Source organism: Elgaria multicarinata, chromosome 3 (assembly GCF_023053635.1).
Source record: "Elgaria multicarinata webbii isolate HBS135686 ecotype San Diego chromosome 3, rElgMul1.1.pri, whole genome shotgun sequence".
NCBI classification, from domain to species: domain Eukaryota; kingdom Metazoa; phylum Chordata; class Lepidosauria; order Squamata; family Anguidae; genus Elgaria; species Elgaria multicarinata.
Genome location: NC_086173.1, coordinates 92,049,848 through 92,075,400, shown reverse-complemented (window position 1 = coordinate 92,075,400; position 25,553 = coordinate 92,049,848). Strand labels below are relative to the sequence as shown.

Below are 25,553 nucleotides of genomic sequence, written 5' to 3'. Positions count from 1 at the left end.
CGAATGGTCTTTTTCATTTTTATTTATATAGATATCCCTGTTGAAAGTTGAATAACAGTGGAAAACCTTGAGAATTAACTGAAGCAGCACGTCTAACCTATAGCATAAGATTCCTTGCTCTCAAAAATGGAAGTTATTCATTGTAATTATGTGTGCAGCTGGGAAAGGAGAACCAGGGACAATGTAATGAAAGAGGATTGATATTGAGTATATAAAGGTGTAGCAAAAGCGTGATTGCTGTTCCTGACCCAGCCCCACCCCCCAGGGAAGCCTTTATTAGATTCAATTATGTCAGTTCTTAACTGCAAACTATCTGAAAAAAATGTATAATATTTTGGAAATGTCAGGCTCTAGGAAAATATATTATGCCTATTCCTTTTGGAATTGCCCACTGAAACGTCCCTTTTGGAAAGAAACACTGGAAATAATAATAATAATAATAATAATAATAATAATAATAATAATAATAATAATAATAATAGGCTTTTTGCATTATTCACCATGGCTAAAGCCATGGTTTAAGGTGTCTTCTGAACTCAGCCTGGCTTTCTGGCTTAACCACCGTGGTTAAAGCCATGGTTTAAGGTGTCTTCTGAACGGGGCCACTATCAAAAGTTCATAGTTACATAAATTGAGGCCATGGTGGGTAAAGCCATCCTAAGTATGTATGGAGGGTTTCTCATTCTCTCTCAGGATCTCTCTCCCTAACTGATGAAACCCTGGACTTTTATAACCTTCATGATGGCAATGATCTAATCTTTAGTTTTGGACCTGGTCATACCACCATTCTCATTTGTCTCACTGTAGCCAGGTCTGCCACTAATACCAGTAACACCTAGATGGAGGTACCCCTGCTAAGTTAAGCTATGTGTTGTTTCCAGCACTTGTCCAACTCATTTGTGGCAGCCTCCCTCTATTGCTAAGAATATATTCCATTACTCATAGTTATCTCACAATACTTACATACAGAACTAGTCACACCTACAAGATACAATAAATTCTTATCAATTCTACACGGTTTAATGCATTTTCTGCTACAGGAGGACCATGAAAGCTGTTTTGGGTTCCTAGCAAGAGGGAAAACAGTGAGATAGGCATGTGGTCTGAACCCAGGGCAGCTTGTTAACCCAACAACAAACCATGGGCTCTCAAGTAGTTTGTTTGAGAAAAATAAGCCATACTGCATGGTTAAGAAACCACCCTGTGGAAAATATCCTGGGTTCAGAGAACTTGCTAACCCACAGTTCAGCAAACAACCCATGGCTCAACAACTTACACTCAACCACTGAGTGTGGGTTAGTGTGCTGTGTGAACACAGTCTGTATGAATCGATCAGTTAAACCTATGGTTGAGGGCAATTGAGCCATGAAATGCAGAGGAGAGGGAGGGAGTGGAAGATAGAGGGAGAGTACTGTATGTGCAGTGGCCTGCTTGAGACTCAACAGCTTATAGCAGGCATCCCCCAACCTGGTGTCCTCCAGAACTCCCACCAGCTCCATTCAGCATGGGCAATGTTCAGGAATGCTGGGAGTTGTAGTCCAAAACATCTGGAGGGCACCAGGCTGGAGTAAGCTGGTTTATACAGTATAGTATAAGGAGTATAGTATAAGGAGAGCATTAGAGTCCAGGGGATGCATTCACGAGGTCAAAGATAACTTCACATGCATTCTCTCTCCCCATTACCCCAACCAAGCTAGAACTGAAACCAGCTGGAGCTGATTTCCACCTCTAATCACAAAAACCCTGGTCTATTTACCCGGGGAACCCTGGCTCCACAGCACCACTGTCCTGGATGATGGAACTGAAAAACAGATCCTGTGCATGAGCACCAGATCCATTTTAAAGCCCCAACTGCAGAATGGGCTTGTGGATGCTGGCCTTTGGGAAGTCAATCTGCCTGAGGATTGTACAATTTTTTAGAAATAGTTGCTATGTAACTAACATTCTCCCTATAGTGTCAGATGTGGGTTAGGTACACTTATTTTATAGTGTTATATATGACATTTTTATCTTGTCCCTTCTCTAAGAGGGGTCCGTGTTGCTCCTCACTTTCTCTCTCACTACAAGGTTAAGGTGAGAGAAGATGACTTTTCCAAGTCAGTCAGTGAGCTTCAAGGCTGACCAGAGATTTGAACCCAGGGCTTCCCAGTCCTAGGCCTAATCTACACCAGGCAGGATATAGCACTATGAAAGCAGTATGGAAGTGTCAATAGGCTCCAACAGTTGTCACTCAGTGCACTTCGATACCGCTATAAAGCAGTAGTGTGGCTCCTGCCTTTTATATACCGCTTTCATAGTAGAATATCCTGCTTGGTGTAGAGTTGGCCAAAGTTTGGCATTCTAATCCCTAAACCACACTGGGTTCACATTTGTAATTTATATTGACTTACCAAATGTTACTAAAGCTAGGTCTGAAGAAGAGAACAAAATGGCTGCTTTCCATTTCATTTACAGGAACAATGTGTTTGTTTACAGAATCCTGTGGCTCTCAAGATATTGTTGGGTTCCAGATTCCATCAGCCCCAGCCATTATGGCCATTGGTCAGGAAAGCTGTAATTCAACAACATCTGGAGGGCCCCAGGCTCCCCGTCCCTGGTCTAGACAATGTATAGAATATAACATTAGGGAAGTGAGGGATAAAGGGAAGTGAGATAAAACAACAACAACCAGTCATCCATCATTATGAGCTAGGCCTACACAGCATGGAGCTTTCTTCAGAATGGGCTGCTTGAACTCCAGCAATGGTGACAGGGACAATGGTGACAGGGAAGTAGTGGGGTGGCTGGAGCAGGCAGCACTGCTCCGTTGCCTCCCTTGGGCAGCAAAGGTTCATAATGGCTGGGAGTTCTGGGTCGTCTCAATACTGGGAACAAGGGAATAGCATGGGTTTCCTGGTCATCATGAGGTTTTGGCCAGACAAAACTTTGGGGAGACCTGTATAAGAGATCATTTATATGTGCAGACTAAAACCCAGAATGGAATCTCCTCCCCACAGAAATTGGAGCCATGGGCCTCCTCTGGCTATGGACCTTCAGTGGAATACATGGAGTACATGCATGGGGAAGCAGCCTCTAGGGTGACCACTTGAAGGGAGCATGGCCTCATTTTTCTCTTTGCTCTGTGAGGATTTGGTGGGCTACAACCAAGGCTAGAAATTGCCACTCTTGAGCTTCTAGGAAGACCAATGGAATGGAGTTGTTCTTGGGACAGATGGAGATACTCTTAATCATGAGACTTTAAGGCCATGAGGCAGTGGGCCTGCTGAGGAGGCGTGTGTGTAGACGGGCTATTATTTATTTATTGTATTTCTATACCGCCCAATAGCCGAAGCTCTCTGGTTTGAAGCCCTGGCACCTCTTCCTCTTTCCTCCCTGTTCCTTTGCTTACATTTTCTTAAGGAAGTGCCTGACAGCCCTTGTCATTTAAGGTGCCCCCACCCCCAGTCCTTTGGGCGGCTCCTTTAGGGAGGATAATAAGGCCATAATTTGTTTTTTATGTCAAGATGGCGTCAAAGATAAGGAAGATGTTTCTGAGTATGGGGACTAAAGAGACAGGAGAAATCCTGACCTGGGCCCGACCTCCAAGTAATGGCCATAAGCCCCAGTAAGTAACAGTTGCAGGTGAAAGATTTACAGCCAGGAAGACCTTTGATCCTAGGCCAGCCTGCCAGCCTCTCAGGTCCTGGGCTGGCTTTCCAATAGAGTCGCAGCAATCTCTTCCTTGCATTGCCTGCTCCCAGCCTTTTCCTCACAGAGGACTACTGGGAACTCCATCCTAGATACCCCCACTGGACTGACTCTTTAGAACTCCCCACCCTCCACTGACAGCCACAAACTGCTGTGAATTGATGAACAGATGGGAAATCCTTCTTACAGAAACACAGGTCACGGAGATGGCATTGGCCAGAGTATAAGGCTTGTGATGCCAGGATAGACTGGTTACTTGTGGATGTTCTGGGAAGTGGTCTATCTGAGGCCTTACCCAGAGGGGTTTGCTGGATTTTGGTGTTCCTGATGGAATAGAAGGAGCCACGTCATGGATCCTTAACCTGTCTCGCACCCTGCTGTCCCTGCAAACCAACTGGTCTTCATTGGGCCTATGCTGGCCAATCCTCCACGAAAGTTTTGCTAAAGACTACCCAGTTCTGCTCAATGCTAACACACAAACATTTCCCACAATAAAGTACTAGACAATCCCCCCGAAAGTTGCTTTGCCCCCCCCCCCCCCAATTGCAATGGAAGTGTTGCTGAAATAGGATTGGGAGAACAAGGGATGTTTGAGCTCACCAAAATTCTCCGAATTTTACTTAAAGCTTGGTTCGGCTTGCTCCTGTTTTCATTTGCAACCTGTTCTTTGGTTGGTTCGAACAGGAAAAGTGCACATTTCAAGAGGGAAAAGCAAGCATTTTGCGCTCATTTTTCAAAAGTGCAGACTTCCCCCCATTGACCTAAATATGAAAATGTTTTTGGTGGGAGGGGAGAGGGAATGCACATTTTTTAAATGCTTGCAAATTTGGGAATGTGCAACATTTTCTGGAAAAAAAAATGTGCTTCTGTTTGCATTTAAACTACTGGTCTCATACGATAGCATCCAGTGGTTTTCATCCCTGCTATTAAAACCACTGGATGCTATCATTGGAAGGACGGATAGTTTGGGTGCAAGCAAACCTGATTTTTTATAATATATTGAGATGTTTAGCTTCAAAGCCATAATTCTATTATTTTTTAAAGACTCCATAAAGACAAGGAGAAGTTGCACATGCTTTGAGGGAGATTATTTTTTCCTGTGTTAGTCAAATATGTTGACCACAGCATGCAAAGACTCAAACTAGAATTTATAGACAAATTAGTTAAAATAATCTAAAATACAATGAGTGCCTCTTCAACCCAAACTTCAAGTGGCACATTTGTTTATTGGAGAACACATTCTGGATTTATTCTCAATCTCCAAGCAAAGGCAGCCACCACACCATATTTGATGAGGGACACCTCTGCAATATAGGTAATGCAATATAGGTAATGCAATATAGGCTGTTAGCAAAGATCTTGATAAAACAATGTTCTTAATCTGAGCACAAGGCAACAGAGCTATATTAGGCATTTTTATTACACCTAAAGATAATAGCTGACTTTAAGAACAGAATATACTAAGCAATCTGTTGTCATGTAATGCTCAAGTCCCTCTTTTCCAGTTCTTCATATCATATGTAACATTTTACATATGTAACATTTTATTTGATTTATTTGTATTTCCACTGAATTATTACAGAAGGACAAGAAAAAGGATTAGAATGGGTTTGCGTGAGCAATATTAAATGGATATGATTAGATAATCAATCCCTTGTGGTTTTGAGCATTCAGTACACCATATTGTCCAAGTATTTTCAGTCCTTTTTTCTCTTACTTCTTCACACGGTGCATAGTTAAACTATGGAATTCACTACCACAAGATGTAGTGATGGCCACCGATTTGGATGGCTTTAAAGATGGTTAGATAAATTCCTGGAGGAGAAGGCTATCATAGCTACTAATCCTGATGACTATGTGCTATCTCCAATGGCAGAGACAGTAATCCTATGTACACCAATTGCTGGGGAACATGGGCAGAAGGGTGCTGCTGTAGTCATGTTCTGCTTGTGGGTTTCCCGTTGACAGCTGGTTGGCCACTGTGTGAACACAATGCTGGACTAGATGGACCCTTGGTCTGATCCAGCAGGGCTCTTCTTAAGTTCTTACACCAATTAGGGCTAAGTATGTATTTCTAAAATGAAATGGAGGCTTTCAGAAAATAAAATTTGATGCACTGTAACTACAACAAACCAGTTATATTGCATTACACATATTACAATATACTAGGTATGCTTCACATTCCAAGTCGATGACATGCCTTGTGGAAAGGTTCAGAGGAGTCATCCTCATATTATCTGGTCAGCAAAATAACTTGGATACGGATTATGTTTTTTGAGCCAAAGCTGTTGCTTGCAGAGGTTACGCATACCTATGCAGAAACAGAGGCAAGAAAACTCAATTATGTAATGAGTCTGGCCATGTTTTAAAACAGTCTAGATGTGGTGGCCAAGTTCTTTTGGCAACTTAGGTCCGATTGAAATGCGGTAGTGCTGTGCTCTACTGTGCACTAAATAAAGATGCAGTTCTGTGTTGCTCGGAATGATTTTTCCCTGGAGTTGAGAAAAAGGCAGCAACACAGCACCGGAGAAACTGGAAGGAGTGTAAACCTGTGACTATGTGCCATAGCCAGGCCCACAGATTCTCCCTCCATGCCACAGGCTCCTGCTGCCCGGGGCACCCATGATATAGTTACTGCAAGGCCATAGCTATGGTAAGGCAAGGAGGGCAACTTGCCCAGCTGGTGTGGGATTGGGCACGGTGGCAGAACAAGGGCTGGTCAGTGGTCTAACAGAGCCAGGAGTGCAGTGGTGGTACTTTTTTATTAGCAGGGATGCTGATGTCATCTGCCACCAACCCTCCTTTCCTGTTCTCTCTGAACTTAGCTTCAATCATCACAGTAACTGGGAGGAAATGAATTTTCCCAGCAACAACAAATTGTTCCCTGTTGTAATGCAAAGCATTTTAGGGTGGACAATTTAGACCCATTAGCTTTAGAAAACACTGATGGAGATGGAAACTGGTAGAGCAACCTGCTCCTGATGGAGATGGAAACTGCTAGAACTGGTTTGTTGGTAGGGATTCACACCATTGCCTGCAATTTTAGTTTCTCCTTGGGGGGCATGGCTACGGGGACAGCTTTTGAAGTGCCTGCACTTCAGAATCTACCACTATACCACTGGGGCCAAGAAAAGTCCAGATCCAGAGTTCTAAAACTGTCATGTTAATTTTTGCTGAAGACTTTGAAGGTGGTGATGGTGGGAGAAGTGCACAGATGGTTAAGTCTGCCCTAGGTGCAGAAGCGTCTAGCTATGACCCTGGTTTTGGACTACAACTCACAGCATTCCTGACCATTGGCTATGCTAGCTAGAGCTGATGGGTGTTGTAATCCAAAACAATAGAGGTGTGAACTCAACTCCAGCTCTTGAATTATTATTATTATTATTATTATTATTATTATTATTATTATTATTATTATTATTATTAGTATTATTATTTATATAGCACCATCAATGTACATGGTGCTGTACAGATAACACAGTAAATAGCAAGACCCTGCCGCATAGGCTTACAATCTAATAAAGTTGTAGTAAACAATAAAGAGGGAAGGAGAATGCAAACAGGCACAGGGAAGTGTAAACAGGCACCGGGTAGGGTGAAGCTAACAGTATGGAGTTAGAACAAACTCAATATTTAAAAGCTATAGGGAAAAGAAAAGTTTTTAGCTGAGTTTTGAAAGCTGTGATTGAGTTTGTAGTTCTCAAAGCTCATTAGTCATCCCTCATTGTGCACACTGCCAAAAATCATAAGACTGTGCTAATAGTCAATCTTATTTGATAACAGATTGCCGATAAAACACACACCCAACCATTAAATCCCCTTTTACATTCTCCACTATCCTCCAATCTGCCCTTTATAACAGGGGTGTTGAGAAAGAGAGAGAGAGAGAGAAATCAAAGCCTAGTTTTTATCAAACGTTATGGAAAGGATAGACTCCTTCAGGGATCCAATCCATTGTAATGTTCCATTTCATTCTCAAACAGGCTATTTTTAAAAAAAGAGTCAATCTTTTTTCTTTAACAACATTCACATCCCTTAATCGTACTTCCAGTATCTGACAAGTACAACTGCTTCTATGGAAAGAACGCCACTTGTGACAGGAAAATAGCTGTGGTCCTTGTAACAGCTGCGGAAAATGCTCCTCACCCAATCAGCAAATCAGAGCTGTAGCCAAAGGAGAAAGCTGTACCACCTTATATGCACAACCAGCTGAGTTGCTTAGATTATACTGCCCTCTTATGGCAAAAAAGCATAGAGCACTGTACCCCAAACTAGTACTGTCTAGATGTATTGGACTGTAAATCCCAGCATTCCAAGAAAGTCATTGGCCATGCTGGCTGGAAATGTTGGGAGTTGTAGTCCAAAACACCTGGAGGGTAACAGTTTGGAGAAGCCTGATCCAACCTTTTAAACTGCTTCTAAAACATGGATCCCGAGTCTGCCTCCCATAGACAGGGATCCTTCCATCAGCAAGAGGCAGAGGAATCCTGCTGGCAGAATTTGTATCAGGAGCAGGGCTTTTAAAACCTCTTCATACATTATCAGGAATTAGGGGTGAGCATGAGGTGGAGAAGTTTGCTGATGAACCAAATTATTTAGAGTCCTTTTAACAGAGAGATGCAGTAAAGAGCACCAAAAAGATCTCAAGCCAGGGAGTGGGCATCAACAGGGCAAATTCAGTTCAATGTAAGCAAGTGTAAAGTAATGTACATTGAGACAAAAAAATCAATGTACCATGTATATGCTGATGGGGTCTCAGCTGGCGCTGACAGACTGGGGATCTTATGGCTGCGGTGGAAAGCTTGATGAAAACATTGACACAGCATGCAACTTCCGTGAAAAAGGCAAATGTCTTGTTGCGGGGTGTTACGGGCAATATCATGACGTGGTATACTGTGTACTGCTCTGATCACCACATCATGAAAAAGGTGAAGAAAAGGGCAACCAGAGTAATCAGAATCCAAGACCAACTCCTCTGTGAGGAAAGACTACAACCTTTGGGGCTTTTTAACTTAGAAAAAGGCAAGTAAGGGGGCAACATGATAGAGGTGTACACAGTTATGCATGGTGTAGAGAAAGTAGATAGGGAGAAGACAGGAGCATCCAATAGAGCTGAATGGTGGGAGATTTTGAATAGACAAAATTCTACTATGCAGGGCATGGACTACAGAATTAGCTACAAGATGTAGTGGTGGCCACCAACTTGGGTGACTGTAAAAGGATATTAGGAAAATTCATGAAGAATATTTGGTTTTAAAACTCATTAACATAAATGTGTCTGTGGGTCAGAAGCCTGCAGTACTATCTTTACTCACTAGGTGGCAGACGTGACAAGGTCACAGTCCAACTAAGGAGTATTTCACCCATGCAAAGCCAGATCCATTAGCTAGTTTTGTATAAGTTTTGTATAGTTGTGCATCAGATTCAGTTGAATCCAATCAGATTACTTTGGGGAGATTTGTTGGTTTCCAAGGGTGAATTGGGATTCCCTCTGAAGAAACCAGAACAGAATCTGGACCTTCTTGAATCTTCATGAGCTCTCTTCAGAGGGTTTCAGAAAGGCAGACGCTGTGTCTTCAAAAATATGCTAGTTTACTTTCATTTTAAAATATACAGAAAATGCCAGGATGTGGAGAAGAGTTGAGTGCCTGACACATCAAAGGACTACAATAGAGAAACAATGCATTTGGTTGCTCAACTGATCATTTATTAGAAATGAATCTCAGGCATTTATATCTTTGTCCAACAGTACATAGTTTTAAGTCATATACACAGTGGAAGGATGCACTATACATCTCCGAGAAAAGAATTCTACAGTTCCACTATAAGTTACTAGATTGCTTTAAGGGTACACAGTTATATTTCACAATTAAAAATACAAATTTACCCAAAACATTTGGCATAAAGATCAGTACAAGACATGAAGACCCACCACAACGAATGAATGGAAAGGCAGCTGTTTTCTTCCAGTAAGTTTGTTACAAGTCAAAGGGGTGTAAAAACACATTAGTCACTATGTGTTCGTATTTGTCTACTGTGCAGGAGGACAACAAAGGAGAACAAAGGCAATGCAATAAAAGGCAAACTTCATAAGCCTATGCTTGAAAGATGTAAAAAATTAACTGCAGAAAAAAACACTATTGCTAAACATCTCATAAATCTTATTTCATTAAAAATCTGAGTTTAAGGCATAAGCCCCTTCCCCTCCAAAAACAGCAGAAATTTAACATCTAATTAAGGAACTGATGAGAATAAATTCTACAGAAGAGCAAAAATTACCCTGCACCATTAATTATCACCTTTAAAGAATAAAAGCCCAACACATGTAGAATCACAACAGAGCAGGTGGAATACCACAACTGAGGGACAAATTATATTCTGCTTCATCATAGTACGACCGTTTAATCAGTTTTGAGGGCAGTGAAATGCTTGTTTTCAAATGATTCTGCAGTCCCTCATCTCAATGCACAGGGTGAAGTGACACCTTTATCAAGATGTTATCTTCCAGCCACATCTCCATCTTATTTACATTAGGATTTATAAACACAAGGTAAAGTGCAAGGTTCCCAATTCCCTCCTCCCATCCCCCACATATTTGCATTTGGCTAATCTACTTATTATATAAAATTTAGAATACTGTTTAATAGAGCTCTCTCAGGCAAGTCACCAACAGCTGCATTTCTGATATATCTTGCTCATGGCTCTTTTTATTCTGCTTTCAAAGTCAGAAAAATACTCTTGCCATGGGCTACTTTGGCTTAAAAATGCTTTGCTGGCCTACATAAAAGTTTTTTACTGACAAATCTTTCAGGTGGCAGAAACCAATGTTTGATTTAGACTTGTGAATCCAAGACTCAAATATGTGAGGACATCAAGATGGTCCCTTCCGAATAATAATTTATGACATTACTTGCATTTAATATAGGAAACTGAACCAACAGGGCAAGACACCCTCTCAAAAGGGTCTGACTGCTTTATGAACAGTACCACATATTCATAAAAGTGTAATACCAGAATTACAATTGTCATTGCACATTACCCTTCCCTTTGCTCTTTCCTTCATTCAATTCAAGGCATGAACAAAAATTATTGTGCTATAACTACTAGTACAACAGCTAATGCACTGAGGACCACCATCTTTGATTAAGTTAACCTCATTATAGAAGATGTGCCACATTAAGGTCTTCGGCTCTGATGCAAAGCCCTCTAAAACAAAAAAACAAAAACAAAAAAATGGCCCTTCTAGTTTTAAGTGAATCCTTAAATGGGTCTGAAAGTTTCAAACCGATATTTTGGTTTGAAGTTCCATTCAGTACAGTTGTGGTCTGATATGTTTCCACTACTAAATCTTAAGTATGAAAACAGTTACTCCCAGGCCAAAGTTCATTGCTGAACAGCTTAAAACCTAGATAAAACTTGTATTTGACTATAATCAAGATAAAACACAACCCACCAGTTTGTATGAATGAACATGTCAATGTGACTCTGTTCCCACATATTCTATTAATTTTAGCGATTGCTTAAGGATTCATACCCTTTGAAGCTCAAAAATGCTGATGAAGGTTTTATTAAAACCACAAGGAATTGAAAGGTTTCCTTAAATGGCATGCAGCATAATCTGCCATTATATGAAACAACTGCATTGTGGCATTTTTGGTGATTCTACACAAGATGTTCAAGAACCACAGGCTTCTCCCTGAATATAGATATTGCTAACAGGATTAGTTTCTAGCACAGTAAGCCATGAAAATGGCCCATACTATCCACCAAGACATTTGCTCAACATCTGTTGGTCTAGCTGAGAATAAGGCATATACAGATGTCTCTAAAAGACAACAGGATTCAGTTTGTCAGATCCGATGGTGAGATTCCTTAATCTCAACAAATAGTTTTAAACCCTGAAAATATTAATTTTCTTGTATAAAGTATAACAATCATATTTCCCACCAATTAACCCATTTGGGAAAACCTGTTTCCTTGATTTAATCTCCAAAGCAGCTCCTGAAAAGACAGCTTGTGCCACTAGATTTTAAAGTCGAGTCATTTTGATGTTGGCGGCTGAAACTCTCAGTCATTTGCTTTAAAAAATAAGCCCTGACACTACAACATTATAAGGTTTACATTTTTGGTCTAGAAGTGAGGCATTTGGTGCTACTCTCTGAGGGGCATTTTGCTATGGTCATCAGGCTGCAAAGTTGAATTATTTGGAAGCCACAGAAAAAAATTAAAGACTATTTCTTTAAGCCTTCAATTAGAAAGATTATTTCACTGATCTGATGGCTATTTTAATTCATTCTTTCACTGAAAGGGAAAGTGGTAACAATCTGAAATATTTCAGTATTTTTTTCATTTACTTATTCATACGTATGCTAAGTGCAAAATATGTACTAAATGTACACATCCTAGGATGAGTCTGCCTGAAAATATCTTGATATGTATCCATGTTTCTTGAATATCTATTTTCAACTGAAATAAACACTGATAAATGGTTGCCTATGAACTGTGTATTCTTTGAGACACAAGTTAGGTTAGAGTTCTTCACTGCAAGACCTAAAGGCCACTGGCAGCTCCTAGTAACCTCAAGCGTGGCTTTCAACCAGTCTCTTTTTTGCAGTAGCTGTTCACCCTAGGAAAGGGCTTTTTAGCCTTGCTTTCTTATTTGCTTTAGCGTTGGGCCGACTGTTGCAATCTGGGCTACTAGAGGAGGCTTTGCACATGTGCCTGCCTCTTCAACTGTAAGGTGCAAGAGAAAAAGGGAAACACAAGAAAAAAACAGCTATTTAGTTTGTGGGCAGCGAAAGCCCAAGAAGCAAAAAGCAACGTGACTGGCTAGTTGCATTGATGCACTGTGCAGGCAGGGAGGAGAAACTGACGGTACAGGAAAGAAGAGAGCAAGAACAATGTGGACCATGGGTGATTTTACAGCACTGAAGTACAAGAGAGCACCCTCTCAGTGGTGAGAAAAAGATCCATTCCAAACCAAGGATAATGTAAATCTGTCAGAATTTGCATGCCTTGGGGCTGACTGATGAGGCCTGGCTTGGATGACGTGGAGGGGATGGGGAGGAGAGGCATCATGTCCCCACTTGACCAGAGGAGGAAGAGTAGCAGTATGGAAAAGGCCCCCATGTGACAGTACCTGGAGCCAAAGTGGCTTCTGCTTGAAAAACAGCGAAGAACACTGGGTTAGCTTTTCACATACTATGGGTAGTATCCAACTGTGCCCCAGTGCTAGTGCTAATGATGATGTGCTAGCATAAACCAATGCTTGCACAATATAACTAGCACTTGCTAGGTCAATGGGGAAAAAGTGGTGATTTGCTGCTGAATTTCAGGAGCAAATTGCTGCCTTTTCCCATTGCCCTAGCAAGTGCTAGTAACATTGCACAATGATTGCTTTACGCGAACGTCATAGGCACAGTAGGATACTACTCTTTGTCAATCTAAAGAGGGTACGGTTTCTTCCCTATATGGTTGTACAACAAATAAATATAGTATTGAATTAAGCAGCATCTTTCCACACAATCATTCACCAAAACGTAATTGAAACTTGGAGATTGAAACCTACTGATAGAATGCTGTAAGACACTTGAATTCTTACCTATCACCTTATCACTTGAGAAATCATTTTTGGAGCAGATTGTTGGCATGTTACACACCATTAGGCACAAGACCAACTGATTTCAGTGACATAGCTTTTTTTTTTTTTTTTAAAAAAAAAAACAAAGTCAAGAACTACAGTAGCAAAGGACTGACATAGTGCTGATGGTTTCGAAGTTTACTGCCCTTTGGGTAAAGGCTTATTTTAGGTCGTGCCTGAGTAACTTGTGAAATACCCAGCACAGAACAGTTCACCATCCATGTAAGGCAGCCTACAAGAAGCTAAAAAATGTGTTTGTGCTGTCTGCCTGGGACTGCAAAGATAGGGAAGGGAAGGAAGATGTTAAGTACCAGGTCAAGGTTGGTAGGCCACAAGTTGGGGGCCTGTTTTACACCATAATGCTGCTTGTTCCAATGAAGTAAGTGGGAAAGTTATATGTATATACACTGGAGTTCTGGATTTGCGAAAGGTGGGTGGCAGCAGCATAACGTTTAAACAATGGTAACCGTTCCCAGTTTGTTAATGCACAATTCAGGTAAAGATGTCTAGAAGCGAATGGTTTGGTTCTAGTTCTCATTGTGAAAAATAAGGAAACACAGAAGCTGCCACCAACACCAAGCCATATTCATGAATACTGAAAACCTAACTGCTATTCTGCATTGTGTGCATTCAAAACTCAGAACATCAGATAGCCATTAATATGAGTGGTTTGCCTAACAGCTATTTGCCTTGTCAAGATCAGATTGAGACTAAAACCAAGTGGCTTATGAACAACACCCAGTTACAGACTTCATCTGGCGTTTCACATATTTGCAGGCCCATGGCAACTTAAGTTAAGCCATTTTTAGCATCATGGCCAAATCAAAATCTATACACTGAACACTAAAATAACAGAAGGCAGAATGTCTTTATGGTACGAGCTGTTAAACAACAACTTATTTTGAAGTACTGAAATATTTAACATTGAACTTCTGTAAATTAAAAACACACACAAAAGGTTCAAGTAGAGAATAGCAAATAAGCAAGGCTGGCCAGTTTTACTATTCCTCTATCAACCCCCCCTACACTTGAGAGACCTCTTAGCACTCATGAAAATGTGAGACATTTAAACTCAAAACAAATAAAACCGTGTGGTGCAAAAGTGGTGAGTCACAGACTAAGATTTCTGAATCAGAACTCCAGTGCTATGCCTGATCTGTGCCAATTAGTACTGTATGGAAATGATATGATCCAGTCCAAGAATGCCAAACTCATCCTGTGTGTGGCTTATATTATAATCAAAACATTTTTCAATCCTCTTGAAAAGTCATTGTCTTTAGCACCTTGATTTATCCCTACACAGTCAGATGTTAGACTTTGAAATTGCTGAAGTCTTCACACACATTCTGTAATCATGTATTCTAATATCCTGGACCAAGATTTTCCACATTATTTTCTAGTGTACACTTTAATTTACAAAAAAGTATTTTAGCAGTTAAAAATATATTTATAATGCACCTGATGCTTTTTTAATATCACACCTGCTTGTGTCCAAAATCTGCCTAGTCTTCATTCTAGTTTGCTACTTTCTGACTTCTGATCCAATCTGCTCTTGTTACTCTTTACCATGTAGATGAAGTAAGCAAGTGTCTCCTTTTCATTCACTGGGATGTTCCTGAAGTGGCGACTGACAGTCTGAAAGGAAATTAGAACACCTTGAATTATGGAGTTAGCATATGGTCCATGGTTTTCACATAACTAGCTCTCCAAGTTCTATTGCATATCAGATATGTTTGGATTGTCTTTTGATCTTTTTTTTTTATGGAATACTAATGAAAAGTCATTGCTATATCCTAAGGATACATCCTTGTACCAATTAAGTTTTGTCCATATAAAGCAATCTCATAAAAGCTCTTGAGAAAATTATTGTCCTGCAGTTAATAAAAAATAAAGTTCATTTTAAACTTGAGCTGAAGAGGATTACCGGTTATGAAGAAATCTCTCCACAAACTCCTCCAAATTTGTTTTAAGAGACACATGAATATTAATCACCCAAAGACAACTGTTGTACACAGGGCTGTTGTACACATTACTGAGATTAAATGAACATGAAGCACTTTAAATGCTCTCAATTGCTAGTTATGTGTACAACAGAATAATCTGCATCTCTTCTGAACAGAAAAGTCATATTTTTAACTTAGACCAAGGATGCAGAACCTCAGGGTCAGGGGACAAATCCAGCCCTCCAGGGTTCCCATTAAGGCCCCATCCCTTTCCCCCCAAATACTGGTTGTTTGGTGGTTTCCTGGTTCCTTGAGCAGTTCCCCCCTCCCATTCTAAAAGGCTGAAATGCCTCTCCTAAGGCTTAGTTACAGGCAGCAAGAGCTTTAAAAGCTAAAACATGCTGGCATTTTTGGTTTTTGGCTCCTCTCATTTGCTTTTAGCCCCACACACCACTGGAGTGCAACTCCTGAAGACTTCGCCAAAATGGAATTCAGTCCTCGGGGTGAAAGAGGTCCTGTGCCCCTAAACTAAGTTAAATGTAAGTCATCACATGTATTGATGTGGCATCAGAAGCTATGTTGTATGACCATAACGTGCACAAACAAACAGGCAATTTTATTTGCTGGCTGTAGGTGTTTTTTTGTTTTTAATAGAATGACAGTAGAAGGAAAGATGGAGAAAATCATCCTAACTTATAAACTGAAGTTGCATTCCAAGGCCTTCTATATTTTTCCCTATGAGAAGAATAAGTATACAGTTGAAGGCAGTGATGACATACTGAAAATGAGTAGGCGCTATTGAACACAACTAGTTTAAACTATGAGATCAGTATTAAAAACAAGTATGTTTGGTTGGTGAAGGAAAATGGAAAGTTAGGAACTTACCGTGAAGTTTGATTCTGATTTGGTATGCTGGAGACATCCATCATAGGTTAACTCCTCCCACTGCCCAGGCAGGCAAAGAACATGCGACCAAGCTTTTTGCCTCTGTGGCTCCTCCCAGCCAGCCAGTTCCTTTCTAGCAGAGCATTTGGACAAAGTAACTATTAAGGAGCTGTTAATACAGTAATTCAGAAGAGAGGAAAAAACCCTCTGGGTGTTGGCACACTCCATGAGAAAAATTGTAATAAATGCCTGTATGGATGTCTGCTGTGCACTGGATCAGAATGGAACTTCACGGTAAGTACCCAACTTTCAATTCCCATCCGGTGCGAAGGAGACATCCATCATGGGATGTACAAAAGCTACTATATTGCGGTTCCACGTGGGAAAATGATGTATAACAGGAGGGAAGGTAAGTGATTATTATTATTATTAATAGTATTTATTTATAAAGTGCCATCAATTTTCATGGCGCTGTACAGAATAAAACAAAACAAGACAATCTGCCATATGGCTTACAATCTAAAATCACTGTAACAGACAGGGGAGGGAGGGAAATAACCAATAGGGGTAGGGACATTAAAACTAAATATAGACTAGCATGACCACACTATGGTTAAAAAGCTTTCAAGAAAAGAAATGTTTCAAGCGAGATTTAAAAACAGAAAATGATGTCGTGGTCCGCAAATGCACTGGAAGAGAATTCTAGGCACAGGGGGCAGCGAGCGAAAATGGGCGAAGACGAGCGAGAGATGTGGAAACTCTTGGGCAGGTAAGAGACGTGGTGTTATTGGAGCAGAGGGCACGGGCAGGGCGATGAAGTGAAATAAGGGACGAAAGGTGGGAGGAGCCAGATCATGACAGGCTTTAAAAGGAAGCAGCAGCAGCTTGTATTGGATTCTATAAGAGAGAGGGAGCCAGTGGAGGGATTTTAGAAGCGGGGTGACATGATCAAAATGACAAGCCAAGAAAATTATCCTAGCCGCCGAATGATGTAGACCAATGGAGACAAATGAGAAGAAGGAAGATCGGTCAACAGAAGATTACAATAATCCAGACGAGAAATAACCAAAGCATGAATAAGGGTCTTGGCGGAAGAGACCGATAGGAACGGTCAAATGATCCTTTGAGGAATGATGATCCTTTGAGGAATGGTTTAAGGTCTGGATGCACACTAAGTGGCTTATCACAGGGCTTGAAAACGACAGAAAAAAGAGCTGTAGCTTGCCTGCAAAGTGTATTTGCTTTGACTCCCATATCTAGCCTTGCTTGAAGGAAAAGGAGCAACTCTTTGATTCCTGCATCTTGTGATCTACATGTTTTCTCCTGCATCAACAAATGAATGTCTTCCAAGTTGTTCCATATATTCAATCGGTGGATAGTTTCCTTGAAGAGAAGATAGTGTTTTTCACCTTGGCTGACTAGCCTAGGGAGAAGAGGGTGCATCATTCAGTAGCTAGATGGCAAGGTACAGCCATTTCGGGTCCAGATACCACACTGGGCCTTGTGTGAGAAGGTCAGGCATCAATGGAAGAAACCAGGGGTATGACTCTACCAGTTGTAGGATTTGGGAGAACCAAGGTCTTCGGGCCCAAAAGGGTGCTGGCATCTGTGGTAACAACGATATGACAGAGTTCCTGAATGGGAGCGCCCTTTGCTATGTTGTGTGGTGTCCTCCACCAGAGAAGAGAAGTTCTGACTAACTGATTTTGATGTGGCGTCTGTGGATTATTTCAGTCTGAATAGGAAGCAGCAGCCATTGCAGGTGTCTGGAATGTAACCTCGCCCACGGGATGATCCCTGAACAGGATATCATGAGACCTAATCCTTGTGCATGGAACATATATCTTCTGAGCAAGCTTGAAGGAGAGACTTTGCTACCTAACGAATCTTGGATAACCTGTCTGGGGCCAGGGAGATTATTCCTTTGGAGGTGTCGAAAACTGCCCCCAGGCGGATAAGTAATCAGGAGGGTTGGAGGTGGCTCTTTCAGAAGTTTATCAAGGACCATGATCTTGGAGACAAGACACAGTGATCTGTAGATCTGCACGAGCCTTTGTCAGTGATAGGGACCTTAGAAGATTGTCCAGATAGGGATAAATGTGAATGGCTTTGAGTCTGAGGTGGGCTACCACTGCTAGCATTAGCTTGGGAAATACTCTTGGAGCCGATGCCAGGCCGAAGGGCATTGCCCTGAATTGAAAATGGTGCCCCTTGTAGCTGAATTGGAGAAATCTCCAGTGTTGTGCAGCAATGGAGATATGAAAATGAGCCACCATAAGATCTATGGAAAAAAGGTAATCCCCAACCCAGAGCCTCCTTGATAGTCTGGAGGGTCTCCATCCTGAATTTGCAGTATGCCACAAACCTTTTCAGGTGTTTCAGATCCAATATGGCATGCCAGGAGGGCCCTCCCTTCTTGGGGACTAGGAAGAGAATGGAGTATACCACCTGGAAGTGCTTGGGAGGTGGAACAGGTTCTATTGCTCCTATCTCTTGGAGATGGGCAATTGCTGCTGCCATCAGTTGTTTGTGAATGGAACTGGAAAATGGAGAGGGAAGAAACCTGTTCTTGGGAGTGGAGTGAAACTCCAGGAAATAGCCATGTTGTATACTGTTGAGAATCCAGGTGTCTGGTGCTGTTGATTCCACGTGTGAAGGAAGTGTTGTAGCCTTCCTCTGACAGGTGCAGGAAGGGAGTTAGAATTGTTGCCGAGGGGCTTTGGAGGATTGGGGCAGGCCTGATCTACTCAGGTTGGAAGTCTGAGATATAGGCAGGAACCTGGTTCTAGACCAGGTGGGCTTTGTGAACTCATCATTGCATGGCTGAAAGGATGAACTGAATGGAGATCTGAAGGAACGAAAGGAAGAAGAGGAGGGAGTTTGATTAGAGAACCTCCTGTCATCCCTCTTCAAGACAGAGGGCATAGCCCTCTTCTTATACTTGGCTTCCACTAGAATGATTTTGAGGGCGTCCTCTCCAAATAGATTTGTTCCTGTGATAGGAACTGTGCTTAGGCTTCCTTTGGAATAAGCATCCACATACCACTGCTTCAACCACAGTAAATGCCTTGTTACTGTGGTTGAAGCAGTGGAATGTGCCGCAAATATCATGGAATCCTGTGTAGCACCTGAAATAAAGATGTCTGTTTTGTATAATTGAGAAATATCTTCAACCCACAGGAGTGTGGCTGAGGAGACAGAGGAGGCACAGAGAACACAAGCTGTAGCTTCATGAGCCTTTTCCAGAATTGCTTCAATACGTTTTTCACTAGGTTCCTTGAGGGGGGAGTCTCCATCTTTAGGATTTATGGCTCCTGAAAGTAAGGCTGCATCAGAGCATCAACTACAGGAACCTTAAGTTCTTCCATAATTGGCTGTAGTAAGGAGTAGGATTTTTGAGCTACACTGGAACCTCTTTTGCTTTGGCAGGGAGCCATCCATTCAGCTTTAACCAACTTTTCAAAAAAAAAAAAAAAAAAAAAAAAAGAAGAAGGAAAAGGTATCTCACGGTTAGCTGGTTTAGGATCTGGAAATAATGCTTTACTACTGGAAGGCTGCTTAGTTGTTTCCTGAGAGGAATTAATTTTCAGGGAAGCCAGAGGTTAGATAGAATAGGAAGGAAATCATCATTGTCCCATTCACCTGACCATTCATCTGGGAAAACTAGAGAATCTGAGTCAGAAGCGTGCTCAGATCCCCTTTGATTTATGTTTTCCCTTGACTGTGAGGTGAGGGTGGGAATCACGGGCTGATTCAGCAGAAGATGCAGGCAATTTATTTTTATCAGACATCTTGGAGTGCTTGTCTTGAAGTACTCTCTTTTATTTATTCTTTGGCGCAGGAGAAGAACTGGAGGAGGAGGGAGTCCTTTCCCTGCATTTTTAAAATCCCTTTCGTTGATCGGGAGTAGAGCTAATTTACTTCTAATGGCCTGTTGAATTGTTTTTAACAAGGCCTGATCCTGGGGAAGAAGGGGCTGTTGTTCAGCAGGCTGTACAATCCTGGGAAAATGAAACTGATTTTTTGGCGAGAAAGCAGCTTCCTCCTGCTCCCAGGGCCCCAAGGAATGCTTACGTTCCACATCACAAACTCACCCCAATTGTTGCTGGGTCAGCCTCTTCCGACGCAGGAACCATGGAGAGGGTGCAGGTGCGAGATCCCACGTCATCCAGTTCCACAAGGGTTGCACTCCAACCTGCTTGCTGTGCTGCAGTTGCTATGGGGGCCCTGGTGCCGGCTATGCCTGGGTGTTACGGGCCCACCCATCAACTCCTCACCTTCAGAGGCAGCAGTGACCATCAACTCCTCAAGGTCGAGCAGGGGTGGCACCCTGTGAGAGACGCTGGATTCTGAAGGACTCTAACATGCCCTGCTGACCACACCCATTCTTTTCCTTTACTATGTCTGGAGCTCTTCTTGCTAGGTGGTGCCACCTTGTGGTGAAAAGTCAGAAGAGCCAGAAAAAGGTCAGCAAAATCTTTTCTTCTCTGTTTGTTTTTAAAGAAGAGAAAGGACTAAACTAGAAAGAAAGAAAATGTTTGTTAAGGAAGAGGTGGAACATGGTTTGAAAGAAAAATGAGGCCTGGAAAGGAGATTATTGAGGAGAGATAAGAACAAGCTCTGACCTGGGCAAAGGCAAGGAATGAACTGGCTGGCTGGGCCAGGACCAAGGCAAAAAGTTTGGTCACATGTTCCTTGCCTGACCTGGGCAGTGGGAGGGGTTAACCCATGTTGGATGTCTCCTTCGCTCTGGATGAGAAAGCATTTTCCATAAGATGAAAGCACAGAAACCTCGCAGCCAACTTACTTCGGCCAGTTGAGCTTTATTGAGGCCAGGTCTGGTTTGCAACTTGTAATGTCTTTTATACCGGCGCAGTGTGTTTACTTGAAGTTGAAACAAATCAACCTGCAAAATAGATGGCATGATTTACAAAGGAAAGTCAACTTTAAAACACATATCTACCCTATGAAGAAATGCATGCCCCATTTTAAAGCAATCAATTCCAGCCCAGGATTCACAAAACAGGTAACTGGCATACAAACAGTGAACTCTAGGAGAACCTTATTCCAATGTACTATCACAGAATGGTCCCTCAATTTTGTGAGCACTCTCTGGATTATTGTGAACATGTGCATGCAGTGATAACACATTATTCCTAGCTAACCTTTGTAAGACAGTGAACGGCTGTTGGCTGTCCTCCTACAACAGTGGTTCTCAACCTTCCTAATGCCGCGACCCTTTAATACAGTTCCTCATGTTGTGGTGACCCCCAACCATAAAATTATTTTCGTTCTTCTCTACACGATCCATTGTCATGGGAAGGTTTGCTAATGAAAATAATACATAACAATAGCTTTAATAATACAAAAGATGATACATGACATAGTTCAGTCAATACAGTTTCCTAAGACCATCGGAAATATGTGTTTTCCGATGGTCTTAGGCGACCCCTGTGAAAGGGTCATTCGACCCCCAAAGGGGTCCCAACCCACAGGTTGAGAACCGCTGTCCTACAAGATTAAAGATGAAATCCTATTGCTGTCTAGGGTGTGCTGGATGTTTTATGAGTTATTTCTGTCTCAACATGCATAGGATTGTGCCCTAAAACTTTATTCTGTTTATCCAAACTTTTTTCTTTTTCCAAACTTAAAATTGCATGTTCAACCAATCGCCAGCACTGATTTTAGCAATATTATTATTACAATAACAATAATGATGTTTTGTACCTCTGGGACATCTATTTCATGTTCAGGAGAGTCTCCCCCATCATCACTGGTCTTTCTTTTCCTTTTGTTTCGAACACTTTGAATGAAGTTCTTGTGGAAGTCACATATATACAAGTGTCTTACCTAAGAATTAAAAGACAACATGGGAGTTAAAAGGCATAGAAGTCAAAATATAGCAAATGAGAACAATCAAGTCAATGATAAAACAAGTGGAAACCTGTACAGCAGTTTAGGAATTTTATTTTTTTAAGTGTTCATCTGTTCACTTATGTGCTGTGGAGCATCAAGAAGCTGTGTGGTAGAATACATCAACCCATTTAATATCACCAGGGCTTGCTCTGTCCCCTATGTATGCGGGAAAAGGTAGTCCTCTTTTTTTTAAAAAAAATGTCTTTGGGCTGCTGTGTGGCAAGCTGCTTCATTGTAGTAGAACTAAAAGCCAAAGTTAAGGAAAGGTCCTCCAGCAAGTTCCTCATCCCTGAGTTATCCCAAGCTTACTACTTGTAACTTTTTAAATGTATGGACTTAACTAAATTTATGGACATCACTGAATTATGAGGCTATAGCTGCTCAAATGCAGCTCAGATGAAGAAGTAGAAAAAAGTTCATTAGTCACAATTTGAAACTGGAGCACAATTTCATTGTTTCCAGAGCATTACAATTAACATAATAATAAGATGCATCTGGTGAAGTGGGCTCTAGTCCATGAAAGCTTATGAAATAATCAGTTTTTAAAGTGTAAAAAAGACTTTTTTCTGTGTTTGGTTTAATACATTAAGAGGACTATCCCTCTGGAAATAACTGAAGATGTTAACAGAACTCATTTTTTATATGTAATCAGTGTTTGGATTTGTTGTGAAACAAGCCTGCAAGTAAGCAATTATGCTTTATTTACCTACGTAACGAATTCAAGTTGAGTTAATGAGACTGTAGAATTGATTCAAGTACAAGATTCATTACTCTTGCCCAAGTGATCATTTTAATATTTGCCTGCAAGGAATTCATTTCCTTAGTGGGCACTTAGCTCTGACCACATACTGATACGCATAAGTGTATGATTTCTTAAAAACATCAAAACACCCCCCCCATCATATACACTTTTTATGCGATCAGTTTCACATTTTTCTTTTACGGTCATTCTAGTATTCAGTTTTTATGCTATCAGTTTCACATTTTTCTTTTACGGTGATTCTAGTATTCACAGTTTTTATTAATTTATTACATTTATATCCCCCATCATATACACTTTTTATGCCATCAGTTTCACATTTTTCTTTTACGGTCATTCTAGTATTCACAGTTTTTATTAATTTATTACATTTATATCCCGCCTTTTTTCCTCTAAGAAACCTAAGGCGGCATACATAATCCTCCTTTCCATTTTATCCTCACAACAACAACCCTGTAAGATGGGTTGGGTTGAGAGTCTGTGACTGGCCCAAAGTCACCCAGTGGGTTTCCATGGCCGAGTGGGGACTAGAACCTGGATCTCCGGACTCCCAGTCCAACACTTTAGCCACTACACCACTTTTCAGCTGTGATTATCTACAGAATAGAAGGAAAGCAAAACCATTGAAGCTTACCCTTAAATCTTTCATCAAGCATGACTCTTGATAATTAAAAAAAATCTTCCTTTGTTGCTGTGACATCTAGATTAGCCTAGCAGGTGAGTACAAACAGTTTACCATACCATCAATTTATATATAACTTTGTGTTATTGGACTTCTTGTGTGGTGCATATGACAAGCTGCTTGCTTGGAAGGAATTGTGATTGCAAATCTAATCTATATCTAGAACAATAATGATATGTAGTCAAATAGACAAAACCAGCAATTGTTTTCTACTCTCTCACCCCGCCCCCGGCCACCTGGGTTTAAAGTTTAACATTTCTGAGTGAAGCCAGGCTTAAAATGAGGAATGCTTTGCAGAGCAATACTAACATATCACCATGCTGAATGCAAGTGATCCCTACTGCCACACACAATGATGCTCCAATTTAAAATGCCTGATGTGACAGATGTCACTTAATGTTCACACTAATTAGCTGGCAACGCTTAAATCTGCTTGGTGCTAGCCAAGAAAGAAACATGCTTGCAATTTTTTACTTTAAAAAGATTGTTTCACTGCAGTTCAGTGCTGGAGATTTGACAGATTTTAAATGAATTGTTTCAGGGCAACCATGTAAAGTCTACTGATGCACATTTGTCAGTCAATTACTAATACACACCAACTCCCTGTAGTAATGCCAGCATTCACAGTGCCAGTTAGCAGACACACCACTGTACCGCCTTTGACTATAAAGTAGATGTTTTCTCACCCCCTTTAACAATTGTCCTCTAATATACCTGTGCTATGTATTTGCATAGAATTATAGATTTCTCTGCCCTCACCCTTAAGAGCTCAGGTTGGTTACAGCCTCTCTTATTTCAACTAGACACAATAATCCTGTCTTTCCATCATTACTAGTCTCTCCCATCCCCTACATAATATTTTCCTGACCCACCATGCATAATGAACTTTGTGCAATTGTTGTCATGCTACCTGCCATGACACTAAAAAGCTTTTCTACTCTAAACTGGTTAACTTTTGTTCTCTTTGCCCATATATCTATCATCATCTTTCATTGTATTTAAGTGTTTTTTTACTAAATGAAAAATAACTCTCAATATAACTTTGATAAGAAAGCCCCCCTAACAATGGAATATAATTTTAAAGATCACATATGCTGTTTTAGACCCATTATGTATAACAAAAACTGAATCGTCTCTATGTTAGAAACAAAATTCATACTGTAGAGGTAATGTGCTTTTACTGCAACTCATAGCAGCTTTCGGGTTACTCCTATCAATTACACCGAGGTTAACAAACTTTTGATTAGCAACTATTAAGCAATGCTGTCTCCATCTACACAGGTGGCTTCCTGAAATGGCAATCAAAACTTTAGAACCCTTTAGTATAATAGCTACTAGATTAACACAAGAACCACAGATTATTCCCAGGAAAGAGTACACAAAAGAAAATACAGAATACAGCCTGGCAAGGCAAGGGACTGGGTGCAAGCTGGTGGCAACAACTCACACTTTTGTCAATATCCAGTTTCAGCTTTTTCTGAGAGATACTTTTTTGGATCCTCTTGCTAAAGGAGGCATTGCCAGCCGGGCGGACACAGCGGTCCCCGTCGTCGATGAGGCAGCAGCTCTGACCGTAAAAGGGGGTAGTAGGAGGCCCATCCCGGCTGTCTTCCTCCGTGCTGAAACCATTCATCGCAGCTCCCAGCAGTCCCGGGAGACAGGCGACGAAAAGAGGCAGCGCCCCTCCTTGCCCCTTTCAGCCTCCTTTCCTCTTCCCCTGGCCTATCCGATCCTGTGCCACCCACCTGCCTTAAGGAGACTTCTGGGGACCTTGCAAAGCTGCCTGCCTGATAAACATACCCCCCCCCCCCAATTTCCACTTTATAGCCTTCCCAGGGGCCCCTAGGAACTCTCCACTTCTTCCACGCCGCCCTCACCCCACTAGGGGCCCCTAGAAACTGCCTGTTCCCTTCCCTCGCTCCCTTTCCTTTAGAAACTCACTTTGCCCCCTCAGACCATACACACGCTCTGCCCTTCCCAGCCCTCGCCGACACAGCGGGGACCCCCCACACCCCAACAGGGGCAGGTGCAAGAGGCGCG

At 41.5% G+C, this 25,553-nt stretch overlaps 1 protein-coding gene across 3 annotated transcripts in view; it reads right to left on the bottom strand.

The window, feature by feature from the left end:
• SAP30L (SAP30 like) overlaps positions 1-25,543 on the bottom strand; it is a 315,105-nt gene extending 289,562 nt beyond the window's left edge. The window contains exons 1-5 of one of the 3 annotated variants that reach the window (XM_063120925.1): positions 24,961-25,543; positions 21,883-22,005; positions 20,963-21,061; positions 14,809-14,962; positions 9,373-12,420 (exon numbers count right to left, since the gene is read on the bottom strand). In XM_063120925.1, the coding sequence (XP_062976995.1) occupies positions 14,837-14,962; positions 20,963-21,061; positions 21,883-22,005; positions 24,961-25,146 (534 nt within the window). In that variant the 5' untranslated portion in view covers positions 25,147-25,543 and the 3' untranslated portion in view covers positions 9,373-12,420; positions 14,809-14,836. Of the gene's footprint in view, positions 1-9,372; positions 12,421-13,409; positions 14,963-20,962; positions 21,062-21,882; positions 22,006-24,960 lie in introns of those variants that run through there. The other 2 variants (XR_010025215.1, XM_063120923.1) reach the window with 2 other exon arrangements.
• Between the last annotated feature and the right edge of the window lie 10 nt (positions 25,544-25,553).